The sequence below is a fragment of the Sinohyriopsis cumingii genome, chromosome 17, assembly GCF_028554795.1.
Source record: "Sinohyriopsis cumingii isolate HCF-2022 chromosome 17, ASM2855479v2, whole genome shotgun sequence".
Taxonomy (NCBI): Eukaryota; Metazoa; Mollusca; class Bivalvia; order Unionida; family Unionidae; genus Sinohyriopsis; species Sinohyriopsis cumingii.
The window spans coordinates 51,838,320-51,854,940 of NC_142977.1; the positions used below are offsets into that span (position 1 = coordinate 51,838,320).

Below are 16,621 nucleotides of genomic sequence, written 5' to 3' on the forward strand. Positions count from 1 at the left end.
AAACATAAAACAGAATTTTGTAAAAACGTTGACTTTTCTGTTGAATTCAAATACCTGTAAAATTTTATTTTTATTAATAAATGAGTAGCTAAAGTTCTAAATATCACGTCGCTGTTGAAATTTTCGTGATTTCATTTGCATTGCTTAATACGCAAAATATGATCTTTCAAAAATGTAGTGTTGCCGAGTATAAACTTATTAATAAGAAAGCGTAGTACACGGATCGGTTGAAATTGATGAGTTATTTAATTAGAGAAATCTCAGAACCATAGGAATATTAGTATTATGTATTAGTCATAAAGATATATTACTAGGAGATGTAAGACTCACAACACCTGTACTACTTTTCATATCATTATTTTATGACGAGGATAACGTATTCATTAATGATCTAAAAGTTCATCTTATATTCCATATGTTTTCTATCTGGATACAGAATGGGTTCGTCCCGTTGTGTTTGCTATTGCAGATTTATCTCCCGTGAGCCTCTGTTTAATTGCTCATGATAAATAATATTTCAGTTGCTTCCTATAGGTGATATAAATCGAAAAGGGTAACATTCCACGAAAACAACTTCAAAGAGATAGAAAAGAAAAGAAAAATATGCAGGAAAGTCGATAAGTCGGATTTCACGAAATCCTTTATTGACTCCTGTCGACAAATAACAGGCTGAGAATTATTCATGATCTGATGCAGACAAGGGTATTGAAACGTTGTAATTAAAGACGAAGTGTACTGCCGCAATGTATTGAAAAACGTGTGCGAGCTGCTAACCTGTGCTCCCCTTGTGTCGCAGTGAGACTGACCGACTTCTTCATAATGCTTTCGTTATTGAAATCTTATCACAAGAGAGAAAGTGTACTGTGAGGAACATCGCTCGCGTAGCAATATTTCAATCGGAGATGAAAGCTCGTTCAAAGGATACACAGATTTAAGCATGGTCCAAACATGATTAAGCAGACCAACTCTGGTGCCTATTACACATAAAAATTCCCATGCATTACCACGCCTATTTTATCCCAAGCCACAGTGTACAAGAAATCTGTGAGTGTGCTTTCAGTGAAGATGAAAATAATTGGCCATCGGATAGAAAATAATGCATCTATTCGATTTCTTCGAGGATTTAATTAAATGATCAAACTGTAAGAAAGAGAGAAAAATGTAGTGCCTATGTGGATGAATTCCAATGCATTGCCAAGGTCTAGTGTATCTCATTAAAACTGATAGACGATGTATACCAGAGTGGATGTACTAGCGATCTATTGCTTTTACTACCTAATTGGATCTGGATTAATTGTTCAGTCACTTTATTTAGGTAAGTAACATAAAGTCAGTTATTAGTCCCACCGGTATTTATTTTCCATTATCTTCTGTGTTTCTTAATTTAGTTGCAGTAGAGCAAATAGGTTTTACTTTGTTGAAACCTGACCATCCTGACAATTTCAGTAAACATTGCCAGCTAAGGATTTATGAACAAACTGAAGATCAGATTCATAGATTGAAAATAAATGTTATCCATGAATGAGCGCATACATATAAAATTTACTAATGAGAGAGAGAGAGGGGGAGAGAGAGAGAGAGAGAGAGGGCGGGGAGAGGGGGGCGACGTCGCACTTGTGTGAAGTTATTATGCAGAAAAGTCACTGAAACAAATGAAAATAAAACACACAAAAAATTATTCCATCATGAAAACAAATTATTTTTATGTATGTAAATCATTAAGACAGCAAGTTGGGAAGTGTACACAAATCTTAACAAAGACAATATATATATATATATATATATATATATATATATATATATATATATATATATATATATATATATATATATATATATATAAGGCTTGTCTTGTCTTTTGTTTTTAATTAAAGTACAATGACGTATTTCCGTCTCATCTCCATGGAAATAGTTGCAATCATAAATATTCTTTAATCCACTCAACGGTAATTGATTTGTACACCTTTGTGATTTTGCACTCCATTAAGCTTGTCTTGTGGCATGCTATGATTTTGGCATATTATATTTAGTCAAGACATAATCATGTCATACACACAGCATTGGGTGTACTTTAATTGATTATTGATAATGTATCGCTATCTATATTGATATTTTCATTTAATCCATCATGAATCGATCTCCTATCTATTATGAGCCAATCAATGAATTGTCCGTATGTGTGACTTAGTCAATCTATCTACATATATATATATACATATATATATATATATATATATATATATATATATATATATATATATATATATATATATATATATATATATATATATATATATATATATATATATATATATATATTCATTAAACATGGAGAAAATGCAATAGTTTATGAGAAAATTGAAATATCATTATCATGTAACTGTCTAATAAAGTTTCACTTATGTGCGATGGGTAAAAATGAAAATGTTCGATTGTGCAAAAAGAAAACCTGAGTGGGGACTGTTTTTCTACAAGCAATACATTTTATTTACCTGTTTACGGATTGTACATCTCTCTAGAGAATGGGTCTGAGAGTTATGTATGTATGTATGCATGTATGTATGTATGTATGCATGTATGTATGTATGCAAACTGCATTAATTCATTTTGTTAAAGCTTAGCATGATAAAACAATTATTCCACTTTACAAGTCTAATTACCAGTTTCACTATTAGCTGCAAAACCTGTCCTCAACCAATTTGCACCAAAAGCTTTATCTTTGTTGGAGTTTACTTTAAGTTTAATATTTACATAGTTATGATAAATAATAAAAATATAACTTCAAAATGTGCACTTTATCCAAAAAGACTTGCTGACTTTAAAAACAGCTGAAAGTTACTTTGTATGGTCCATATTTTAACCTACTTTGTGTGACCTTGTCAGCTTGGCTCTCACATGGTCACCTCTGTCAAATAGTACAGTGCAGTCATTTTCGCCAGACCCCGTAGTCACGAACGTGCTATACCGACACAACTTAACATACTCTCGAATTGTATAATTAAGAAACATGCTTAGAGTCTTAATGCTGATGAAATTTAGCACGTGTAAGGAATTTTTACATGAGCCCAAAGTTTCATGATTTTAACCTCCTCGCGAAAATATCGAAAATATCTTTTTTAATACGGAGCAAGTGTTGAGGTTAAGTCTGCAGATGGTTTCGTAAATGTACAGCCTGACAACATTTGGTGGCCCGGCTATAGGTTATATGTAACCAGATAAAGCTGTGCAAGTTAGATTGAATAACATGGTGTAATTGTTAATTGCAGTGACACTTTACAGATCAGATTGTCTCCAGATACCTGTACTTTTGTCTGGTCCCGATAGTCTTATTCGTTACATTTTATATTGTGTTTTTCTACATAGCGGTCGTTTGTAAATTACGAATTCCAGTCAGAATGTATCGCTTGTCTGGATAATTGTGCGGTAAAAATCAAATTGAAAATACCAGCCTGGTGTGTCGTGTCGTGTATGCTCTCCACCCATAGCCTTAATCCCTGGACAAATAATCCTAATTAGTGATTGATTTTCTGGTGTGACATGATGTCGATAACATTAATTATGAAGTGTTCAATATGATCACGAACCAAATACTGTTCTTTTTATTGTTATATGTTGCTGTATGTAAAGACAAGCGCTTCGTTAAAGCAGTCTCAGAATATTTAGCTCTGATAAAAGCATCTGTAAGAAAGGAATAATGTGTAAATAAGCATAACAAAAGCAATAACTAGTGTTTATTTAAAAGAGTTTGAGTATTTAATATTGTTCCATTTTCGCATTTTATTTTTCCATTTTCGCATTTTATTTTGGTCTTTCCATCGTATGAGTGTTTTATTTAGATACAGCTGTACTCCGAATAACTCAAATGTATTCCATATAGAGGTAATGAATTGTTAATTTTACAGATGGTATTGGGCATCGAATTTCACCACACGTTTGGGTAGACGTACTAAGATATATATATATATATATATATATATATATATATATATATATATATATATATATATATATATATATATATATATATATGTGTGTGTGTGTGTGTGTGTGTGTGTGTGTGTGTATATATATCTACTTAAGTAGATAGAGAGTCCGGTTAGTTGAGGGTGGTCGCTGGTTTGAACCCCGGCATGTCATACCAAAGTCTTATAAAAATAATAATTGCAGCTGAATTGCACGGCGCTCAACATTAAGAGGTCAGTGTTATAACTGGTCAGCCTTGTGTCAGGAGAATGTGACTGGGTGGGGCATCATGCTACAACATGATGCCCCAGTGCTAAACATCACTATAAACAGCCACACTGCAGACATTGTATTGACGTGACCGAAAAACTAGTTACAGCTATGTTAAAATTTCAAATCACACACACCCAATGTCACCGCCTCCATCACTATCAAAGCAGCATCCATTCTCAGAAATGAGAGCAAATAACATTAACAAACAACAATAAAAAAACACTAAATCAACAACAATAAATATTGTTGTTACTGTTTTAATTACTGTCACAAACATTAGCTAAGTAGGTATATGAAATATATGGTTGAAAATATAAATGACATGCACATTGTTTGCTTCAGTTGTCACATCTTTCTGTAAAAGTACATAGGTAAACCTTACAATATTATATATATATATATATATATATATATATATATATATATATATATATATATATATATATATATATATATATATATATATATATATATATATATATATATATATATATATATTGTGTGTGTGTGCTAACAAATTTGTTTGGATCGACTATATAAAAAATAATGATATTGATTTCCAATTAGTTTTATCTGAACATCAGTGCAAAGATATCCTTGAATTCAGAATTAACTAGCATCAATAGCAACATAGCTACATTGTATCTGTGTTGTCTCGGCAGAAGGAGCGTAAAGATATTTGAATTTTATTTGTACTGTAATATATTCAGGTAAAAATGGAAATGAAATCTTTCGCATATAATGTAAATAAAGATTTACAATTGCCTAAATTAATGATGACTTATACGGCTACCAATGTCCGCAGTTAAACCTTTCAATATTGCATTGCTATTGCCGGAGCAGTGTTGTTAGGAATCAGACAGCTGGTGTTGTGTGTGTGTGTGTGTGTGTGTGTGTGTGTCTTTTAAAGGCAGAGATATTTTCATGCAACATGATTACAAAAATAATCAACATCATCGTCATCGTCATCATAATTTTCATATTCAACAACAACGTCATCATCATCGTCACAAGTTAGGCGAACAGCAATATCTATAATGGGTGAAATAACACCATTTCTCTAAGACTTTAGTGTATTTTGCTATTTATCCCTTTTGACTAATATGACTTTATACGTGCATATCAAATCTCATCGAAGACAATAGTTTTTATTCACCCTGTTTACTGGGTATCCCATGACAAAAATGTTATTGCCTTCTCATCGTGAAAATTGATTATAAGCATGTTAAGGTTGGTATCCGTCAATGAGTGAAGCTATGTATCCAAAAGGAAGACGCGTGAACAAATTATCGGTACTTCTATGTGCTTGATCTCCTTTTATTATACTCTGCCAGTTCCGTCTAGAATATAGGTGGGAGTTACTTCTAAGCGGACGACGGAACTTCTCTTAAGGTATTCTTCTCTGCTAATACAGCAGCAAATGCAGATGGTTGCGTGCGCAGCTTATTCGGTATTGGTACACATGCGTCAGTTAATTTAGATTTAAGTGGTTTTCGCACAGTCGTACATCTACCACACATGCGTCAAGATTTCATTCTGTGTATGTACTACTGGGACATGTCAATCACACGGACTATAACCAATGGGAGGGCTACATCAGACGAAGCCTTACTTGAGTGGTTACATTCTATTACATTATGTAGGTCAGCTTGTCGGCCCTCTTTTCACAAGAAGGAATAAAATGTGGAAAATATAAAGTAACTCGGAACTAAAACAACTGAAAAATTGTTCTGATTTTGCTAAAGTGGACAAAATATTTTATTTAGCTTGAAGTGATGTGTATCTCAAATATAAAAAGTACTCGATACATTATGACTATAATTTTGTATGCAAATAAGCATTGCTGGAATGTGATAAAAACTTTATAAATGCCATTTCAATTTCTGTTTCTTTAAAGGCGTATAGCGCCGGATTATGTCTGGTTAACACATTAAATCAGAAGTATACTTCTTGAAACATGATGCAAGGCATATTCACGTAAACCAGTCTATTCCCTCAAACCTCCTCTTGGAGTATACTAAGTAATCAATGGCGTTAGCCGACCCTTACTACACGCGGTTTTAAATATTTGCAACATGGAATCTTATTAAACGAATGTAGCATGTACTATACTTATGTTACATGTAAGTATGCATCATTCATCCTGCAAGTTCAGTTGTTAACATTCTCAGAGAATTATTTGACGTGAAAAATGACCAAATAGGTTGTTCTATTTTCCACAGTTATTTTCTAAATTTAAAAAAAAAAATTGTTTTATAAACCAACATCAATAACGGGATATTTAAACGTTTCTACCTTTTATATATTTTCACTTGATGGGAATTAAATAGCCTACCATCTTGGCACTTGTTCCACGCTGGGATTTCACAGTCATCATTACCAAAGCAAACATAACGTTATAATCAAGCTATTAAGAACGGTCAGTTGGTAATCTTTGTGGACAGTAAACAGGATTGTAGACCAATCAGACAGTAAACAGGATTGTCGACCAATCAGACAGTAAACAGGATTGTCGACCAATCAGACAGTAAACAGGATTGTAGACTAATCATGCTGCATGCCATGTGTGAATCATTGTGTAATGAACTCTGTAATGATTGCCTTGTGATAAGAAACTTGGCCAATTAGACAGTTTTTGTTTACTAAGTTACACAGAGGGGTTTATATTTATGGTCCGTTTTCCACATATTTAGTAAGGCTTTTTTTTTGGAGGGGGAGGACATAATAAAAAAGTTGTTTTGGACTTTCTTTCACGCACATACATTACAATATATATATATATATATATATATATATATATATATATATATATATATATATATATATATATATATATATATATATATATATATATATATATATATATATATATATATATATATATATAAGTATGTATCTTTATGACTCCCTATAAATCGAAGACAAAATATTTGGTAAGCAGATATTTCGAGGACTAATTTATTAGACATTGAGCAAAGTCCTGTCAATAATTGTCATAGGTATACAAGCAGAAAAGCCAATACATGCTTTATTATTATTATTCATCAGACGTTGCATGGCCATCTACTTATACGTTTGTAACTGTGCACAAAATAGGAAGGCATAAAGAGACATATTTATCCGTGACCGACATCTAAAGCAGAAATTTACGCATGCACTTTACTTACATGATATGTCCTTTGATCATCATTTCATATAGCCGTGTTTTGTAATTTCAATTAGGTATAAACATACGTAGAAACAATTACAAACGTGCACACGTATACATTATAGGGACGTCCTACATTCATACTGATGTTTTTAACATTCCAACAGACAAAATATGCAAGTTAAAATTATTTGTCTTGTCCGTGTGAGTTGCGCTTATGCTTGATTAATTTTCAATGAAGTTAGTATTGCATGACTGTAATTTAAAATCATGTCTACAATGAATATTGTTACCTTCAGTGATATCAAAGACCCGTTGACTTAAAATGTAATATAAATCCCTTAATGTAGCCCCATGTTAAGTCAAGTCAATACTCAGTATAAATTACCTTAGGTGGTTTAAGACAAGACAATACCCCCTCCCCGCCCGCACCCCCCTTAAAGAAGACACTTACAGAATTGACAATTAGTTTACTGTTGTGTTCACTATAAATATAAGAAGTGAACTTTATATTACGTTACAACCATGAATTTGGTATTTTTGTTTCTACTTTTTCAAACTGTGTTTCATGTCTGAGAAAGCTTAATGTAGGTTAGACTTAGAGCGATTGGCAAACCTCTCAATCAAACTGGAAATAGTTTAGACGGATATGTTCACTTAGAGAATGTGAAAGAAACCGGAGACCCAAACTGCCACCAGTCTGCAGGTGTCTGTTTCAAGACACAACTGTTATCAACAAGGAAATGTAGAAAACTGCTTGAAAGCACATATCAACACAAACAAACCTAGATTGATGCAACTGGATCAGATAGCTGTTTCCAGAAAATGTTGAACGTTGGCTCGCAGAAAAGGATCAAAACCACTTTGCAAGAGAATTTTGTACTTAAGAAAACGTTTTTGCCACAACCTCAACAAGTACTGACACTAGCTTGAAAATGGTGAAATTCCCAGCTCTCTGTAATGAAAGTGGAACGAATATTTCTATTCTGGCAGTGCCGAAGGGTCGTAAGTTTCCCTCTAAAGTCATAAGAAGCAATTCCCATGGAAACGTTACAAGTGTCAGTTGGCTGCCCACTAATGCCCGAGGGTTTATAACTTTATTATTATGGGATATATACAATTGTTTCTTTTTATGCAGACTAGAAGTACGTACCTACATTTCCTATTCTTACTTTATGATATTCTTTTATTTTCTTCTAATCGTCAGCATCCATATACAGATGTGTCAGGAAACCAAATTTGTATTCATCGGTTGTTCTGCCATTTATTGCCACTGCATTTAAGTAGAGATAAATGCTAGTTCATTTCATAATGTTTCCCAGGGTCTACGATATTGATGAAAATCATATTCCTTCAGTTACCAACGGTGCGTACGAAACGTATACTTATGTTCAAATTTAATTTTAAACGGTAAGCACTACTACAAAATGTCCATTAGTCTTTCAACGTTCTTTACAGACATGTGCAATCATTCATAACCAGGTCTGTTAAGTCTGTTATCTTCTTTTGTCATTAATTTAGAATGGTGAAAATATTGGCGTACTTCGTGTGTAATTTACAAGGGCATTTTTAACACCAGAAATACAATTTTACTACCTTTCTCATTGTTTGATACAAGACTACTTCGTTCGTAGCGAAACGATTGTTTTTATTTGATGGTATTTTCCGATGTAAAAAAGAAGACAACCAGGTTGAAGATGTACGATGTTTGAGAATGTGTATTCATCAAACATGTCATGCATAAACACCAATCAATATATTTTCCATTTTCATTAGAGTAATATATGATTTGTGGACATGACAACTGGTACTTTCACGCACGCTGATACCGCCTCATAACCTATGTATAATGATATATTGGAAAATAATATCTAGTCACCAAACTTGCTAGCGGATATAAACTCATCCAGACATGACACTGTATTGAGTTTTAGTTTTTACTCAGAATATTGACCGTATTAATTCTATTCAAGATTCTTACCCAGAGTTACCGACAGTTCTGTCTTACAGTCACTCTCATATTTGGCGGGAGAATAGGTGAAAACATTTTCATCACTTCTTCATGGATTCCTGAAACTTATATCACAAAAAGACGAATTCTGATATTCTGCTCTTTGCAAATGCGCGATCTATTTGGTACCGAAAATGAAATCGAGATGAATTAGTCCTTAAATTAATAAAGTCACAAAACACAATGTAGCTCTGTCTTTTCTGACCTCCATCCGATTCATATTGCCGCGTATGTATAATCAAAACTATAATAATCGAATTCTTGAAAAGATCATCAAATGTACTACTCAAATACGGACTATGCTATTTCTATACCGTTTACCGCCTAGTTATAATTTCCCTACAGATGACGAGAAGGTCTTTTTTTTTAAAAAAAAAGGAAACAATTAAATTATCGTGATATCTAAATGAAAATTGGCTCTTTGTGTCAGACTATTGTGTTAATCTTCTGAAAGAACGATTAGCCTTCACAATTTGTACATAAATGATTTATTTCATAAACAGTCTCATAAAAAAAACTGTAAATGCTCCCTTTGATTTATGAATAATAAGGACTTTCTTCTAACACACACAAGTTATTACATATAACAAAGTCGAGGTTATTGTAGGAACACCTTGAGATACAGTATAGATCGTGAGTGCCCGGATTGAATGTTTTTTTTTTCCTTCAAGACAATCGTATAACTCAGTAAAGCAGACTTTCCACACCAAATTAATATGCGTTTCTGGACCAGAATATTAATATTACAATGTATACATCTAGTTTCCCTCATAAACCCTTCTTTTGAGGACTTCGATGTTTTCATCCATGCTTATAGACTAGGTTACAATATAAATTTACAATCGGCATATTGAAGAGAGAATCAGAAATGAGCGCCACAAATATTCGCCTATGATCAGGATGCAATATGTTTGAACAAACTGAGGTTACATGTTGCATCTGATATGCAGACCAAGCTTACATAAATGTGCAATGCGAGCCTATTAAAAAGTTGCAAATTGCACATCGTGTAAATACACTACCTACCTTAATGGTTTGTGTTAGGATGCATATAGCAAATTCAGATACTTCAGGTATATGTCTGTTGGTATCGTTTTGGGGTCCTTAATGAAGATTACCAAAAAGTATATTGAACGGCAGTGACACAGAAAACAGTGCAATGGCAGTGAAAATGATCGATCCTTTTGCACAGTTGATGGATTGAAGCAAAGGGAAATTTTCTTTTCTCGAGAAGGCAGGTAATTCTGGAGACATTGTTGAAGTTTCGTTGTCATTCTAATTTATTGCATTTGTCACATGTAGGTATGTATTTCTAAGGATCTTGAACTCATAAAGATATCCGGGCATTTTTATACAAGTTCCTTAATATTTATATGGGATTGCTTGTTTATTTTCGTTTATTTTTTATTTTGGTCTTTGTTGGTGCGCTTGTTCTTGTGGTTTTCTTCTATTCTAAATTACACGGGAACGCTATCGAAGCGTTTGTATCATTAAATGATTGAAACAGTCAAAAAGAATACGCGGTGTAATTTTGCATGTTTTCCACGCAAAGGAGGAAAAAACGCCTTCTGTAAAGATCAAGTCTTTTGCGTCTGACTTTTGTGGACTGAAGGTCATATTTTCAGCACATGATGTACTATGCAAGTATGTTTGGTCGATAAAGTATATAGGAAATCCCAGGGAAGACACATAACCCACGGGAAGCATCAGGCAGTCTTTCTCATATACCCACGTTGGCCTAGCTGAGACTCGAGCCCACACGGGAAGTGGCTATATGTCAATGATCTATGAAGGCGAGCGCCTTAGGCAACGGGATCCCTACATATCAGGTTACGTCTTAGGCAACGGGATCCCTACATATCAGGTTACGTCTTAGGCAACGTGGTCTCTACATATCAAGTTACAACACTACTGACAGACTAAAACAAGTCAGGACAGGACATTTCAAATAAAACATAACACAACAAGACATGATATATCAAATTAAGCCAAAGCAAGATACGCAGATATCACGATTGGTTATTTGAAACTGGAATGCCATAGAAATTGTATGTACTGCGTTACATCTAGTAACGATCAATGACACTTTGGTTGCATTTATAGAGAAGAAGAAATTATAGGCACACATAAATCGTAGGAAACATAAAGTAATTATGATCTGAGATATGGAGTTTTTGCGGGGTATGTGATCACAAGAGCAATTTCTTATCGGAATCAATCTTTATTTGCATATTATTTTGTTAACGGTCGGGATGAGCTAATGGGCTCCGCCAGCCCTAATAGAAATTTCTGAATCACACGTGCAGCAGATTTTCCAATGATTGTGCAGAACACGCCGATAGAAAAGAAAATGAAATAGAGTAAGCAAAGGAACATAACGTACAAGATTTCATGGAGGATACGTTCTTTTTTGGCATTAATGCTGATATTAGTGGCTAAATGTAAACAAGGGCATTTAATTCTGGTCGGATTTCAACGGAAACATGTATATAATACATGTACACATCCAATAATTTTAGCCTGGCTTTCGTGTAACAATGAGCATTTCTAAGTCAGACGATTTTATTCGAACTGGGTGATTTTTTTTTTTAATATCAAGATTATAACATCTAGAACGTATAGGTTGCTTGCAATGATGCCAATTGACGCCTTATCTAGAATGGTATTAAGTTGTATGGTTATGAGAAAAAGAAATATAAGAACAGTACTATATTGGCAGGATGAAAGACTAATCAGTCCACAATCTTCTGGTGCTGACACTGAATGGCAGCTTGTTGATATAGCTTGTCAGCCCTTGACTCTGAACAATTTTATGCGTACGTCTACACCTGCATTTAATGAACGAACGCGACTCACTAACTTAAAGCATTTACTGACCAATATTGTTGCATTTGGTTATAAAATAACGAAGGAGCTTCATCACTTTATCATAGATTGCGCTTTAGATTCCGTGATGTAAATGGAACCGGTACTAAGTTAGAAATAATTCGGATATAAACTGACTCACATCCATCCACCTCTCTGTTTATTCATGCATGGTATTCATATCGAGTTGTTTTAAACTAATTACAATACAAAATTGGAACTACGTTTGGAACCGTGTAGTAAATATAGGTTAATGAAAAGATCATGCACATTTTGAGACAGTTTATTCCGACAACGCTAGATATAGATAATTAAATCTGAAATAAAAATATTAAACGGACTAATGATACGATCTTACCTGTGCAAAGCAAATCTGGACTTCTAATACGATCTTACCTGTGCAAAGCAAATCTGGACTTCTAATACGATCTTACCTGTGCAAAGCAAATCTGGGCATGATACTGAAGTAGTTTTAACTACAAGGGAATGCGAGTGTTTCTTCCCTCACCTTTTGAATGTATATTGAACATGTAAAAAAAAAGTGATTGTTCTTATTTTTCTTTTTAGAGAAGTACATTTATATTATGTGACGACTTAATCATATCTTGCAGACTGGTTTTTTTATTTACTGTAAAAATTTCAATCAGCTAGCGTTGTTGCAGGTCCGTTATTCTTATTACTATCGATGATGCATAAGATCGATGTTTAATACTTAGGTTACCTGTCGTGAGATAGACTGTTATGGAGAGTTACAGAATCCATTTTTCTTTTTGTGCAACGAAAATTAATTTGGCAGAGTTTATAATTAAAGTCGTAAATAATTTGCTTTTATGAGGATTATCGATGCAGGTGGATCTTGCATGATCGCAGGCACAAATGTAACACGTCCAAAAGATGTGTGTGAGACACACACACACACACACACACACGCGCGCGCGCGCGCGCGCACGCACGCACGCACGCACGCAACTTCAGTCACATTAAAGCAAGCTTCAGTCACCAGTCCAAGCTATTATATGACTAATAAGTCATTAATAAGCATAAAATTGCTCGGTCATGTGATCCATAGCCGGATTCATGAGGTTGGCACCGTATTGCCATTTTACTCTCTTTAATTAATTCTATTAAGAATTGATCACTGACGTGTTTACAACATGCGAGAGAAATTTTACATAACTTTTTGTCTCACGAAATATAAGGACGTTTACTTGGAAAGTGTAAATGACTCTTTAACTTGGTGAACGATATTGAAAATAGATTGAAACCTATACCACAGTACAATTTATGGTCGTCAGCTGTATGATTTAGGGTAATTTCCTATAGGTTATTCCATCCATATCAGACTACAAGTACTATGGAAAGTATTTTTTTTTTAAAACTGGCATTTAATGTAAAAAGGCTTTCTCGATTACATATGTTGTATCTTGACGTTTCTCCTACCAGATGAGAAAGATGTATCTTTAAACAGCTTAGTGAATTATCATAAATCATTCTGTAAAAAGTGTAATGTTTGTAGGATTTCTTCGTTCTGAGAGAGCTGACCAGCCGCTTTCTTTATAGATATTGCGTGCTTTGTCACTTCCGGTTAGACCGGTGGCTATCATAGCAGTCTAAGGCTGTATTCTCTCTGATCTCTCTGAGTCTACATTGGAACACCTATCATAAACTACATCGGCATATTTTAATAAAGGCCAAATATATGACAGGGAAATTATTTTTGAAGATCACTGATTTTGTATTTCAGGGATATTAAATATTTAGCAATTTAGATGCATATATAATAGAAATACTACAACATTTAGAAAAATATGTTTATATAGTCTATTTGGTGTCCCTGGATTTGCTCTGAAATTCCATTTTCGTCCCAATATTACTTTCCGCTCGATTGTGAGACAAATCTGATGTTATGTGTTCTTTGGAAGAACTTCTGACGATTTGGCTTTATAGCGTCTAAAGGAGGGGTCTCAAACAAAGCTCGGCAGGCAGTATCATGTGGCCCGCAAAATGATTGACATCACAAGTTGTCATGAGAGATATCAAAGGTGGTGCGGCCCTTAGGCCATCGAAAATGCCCTCATGCGGCCCTCAGCGTGGTTTGAGTCTGAGACCCCTGGTCTAAAGACATCGCTTAATTTTTGTGTACTAGTGCACTAGATAAAAATCAAGTGACTTTGATGATTAGAGCACAAGTGTTGCTCAGTTGACTTAGCAACACAAGGCTAAAATGTGATTGGCTGATACTCGCGTTTAACGGGTCTTGATGTGCACGGGAAGGTTTTGTCATAACCATTGCATGTATTAACCTACACTCAGCACATGGTTATTATTAATAGACATGGTACACCTTGTTATTAGTTTGGTTTGTATTTTATGGCACATAAAAATCAAGTATGTTATTTATTGCCTATGTAATTGGATGTAAAGCTTGTACGGACAACCACATACGAAAGATGCATAAAAAATTGTGATAACAAAAAACACCGCATTTTTAACTTTAAATTGCAATGTGCATAATCCAGAGATAATATTTCATTATTTAGCAAAAATTAATATCAAAATTGTTATATTTTTGTTGCAATTTGCAAGTTGATTAAAATTGTTTGGTGATACAGGTTGAATAAAAACATGATATACCTATTCAAAACTTATATAGAGGGAAGTATCTCTGTGTGTAGTTTCATTCTTGCTAGAAATAATGAATAATATTAGAGAGATTGTGAGCTAAACTCTAGATAAAAAATATATTTCATTTTGTTTCCTCTTTAGCTGCGAGTCTTAATTAAGAGAAGGTATCACCTGTCCTGTGTTATATTTAGTCAATTAATCCTTCAACTAAGCAACATAACCACTTCGTTGCTTTTTACAAGATTCCTGCGTCACATATGGTCAATTAATCAGCCAAACAGACCTTGATGTGACTTCTTTCTTACTTTCTTGAGGGGGAACGATTTTATGTTGTGCAAAAGAGATCATTAAAAGCAGGTGTTCTAACACCGAGTTCATCACTGTGCATGTCAGCGTTTAAGAATATGTCGTCTGCTTAGCCATTTTCAGAGAAGGATGTTTAGTGCTTTACTGTCGAATTAAATTACGGTTCTATCGCATGTAAAACGTGATACCTTTATTTCATGTGTACATATTTGATAAGGTGAAAGTCTAATGAAGAAATAATCTAGATATATGAAATACAAGGTATTTGGATTGTTAACATGTTTTCTTTGCACATGCGTAGCATGAAAACGTCTCTGTAGCCCAGTCGGATTTCTACATGGTGAACATCAAAATGAATATAAAAAGGTCCGGTCTTTTTTTTTACATTTTCAAATTATTTGAAAAATGATTATAGATTACTGTGTTGATACTGTTAAATTTTGTGGACGAGACCCATTTTCAAGTTGAGGGAGTTGGGGGGGGGGGGAGATCCATATATTTCGAGCGAGACAACAATAATCAACAGTGAAAATAGCAATATATTTATTAAATATGTCCATTAAATACTTAACAACGCCCAATAACTGCTGCATTTACTGGATTATCCCACGCAGTATGCTGTGGATCCGATAAGTTTGTTGCTATGTAACACGATGTGAAATAAAGGTCTGTCTTGACGTACGAGTGGATACAATCACATCACTTTATGTTGTGCATTTACACGTAATTCAGTCAAAATATTGTTGGAACAATATTTCTCAACAACCACATTTCTATCCAAAGTGTTTTCGCGAAAATAAATTGAATACAAATGTGTGTGTGTGTGTGTGTGTGTGTGTGTGTAATTGCCGTGATCTAGCTGGAATCACAATCTGGACCCGTTGTACTTCGGTCTCGCCTATAATATCTAACAGTATCAACCCAATAAGCTATGATTAGTGGGTCTTGCGCATGCTCAACAGCATACAATACATACTCAACACCGTCCAATACGTGCTGACTCTACAGGATCATCCCATTTGCAATGAAATTCACACGCTGTTTACATATCACCATGTCTTACATGGATGTGTGCTCAGCATGAAAACCTATCACAAGTTAAATGAATTCAGCGATTTGCAACCTGTAAGGTTTGCTGAGTAAAACATTGAGATTATTCGATTTTCTTAAATTTCATAATTCCGTCTGAGACGAGCTGAATAAAAAGAGGGAATAATTTTACATCCGAATTTCCTGTTCCGTATAAAATTTAGCTTCATCTCTGCTGGTAAATACTAATATACACTACTACCTGGGGACATCCCGTCCGATTTGTTGCGTTGAATGAACCTGGCGAGACACAAACGGGCGCATTTTCGATAAATTCTCGGTACACGTGTGGGTCCTTATCTCATATTCTCATTGCATGAGCAGGTCCATAGTTAGGAATC

The 16,621-nt window shown here is 34.2% G+C and overlaps 1 protein-coding gene across 2 annotated transcripts in view; it reads left to right on the forward strand.

The window, feature by feature from the left end:
- Positions 1–858: 858 nt before the first annotated feature.
- Positions 859–16,621, forward strand: part of LOC149778699 (discoidin domain-containing receptor 2-like) — a 77,864-nt gene continuing 62,101 nt past the window's right edge. For both annotated transcript variants that reach the window (XM_089939507.1, XM_089939508.1), the window contains exon 1: positions 859–1,315. In XM_089939507.1, the coding sequence (XP_089795633.1) occupies positions 1,231–1,315 (85 nt within the window). In that variant the 5' untranslated portion in view covers positions 859–1,230. The remainder of the gene's footprint in view (positions 1,316–16,621) is intronic.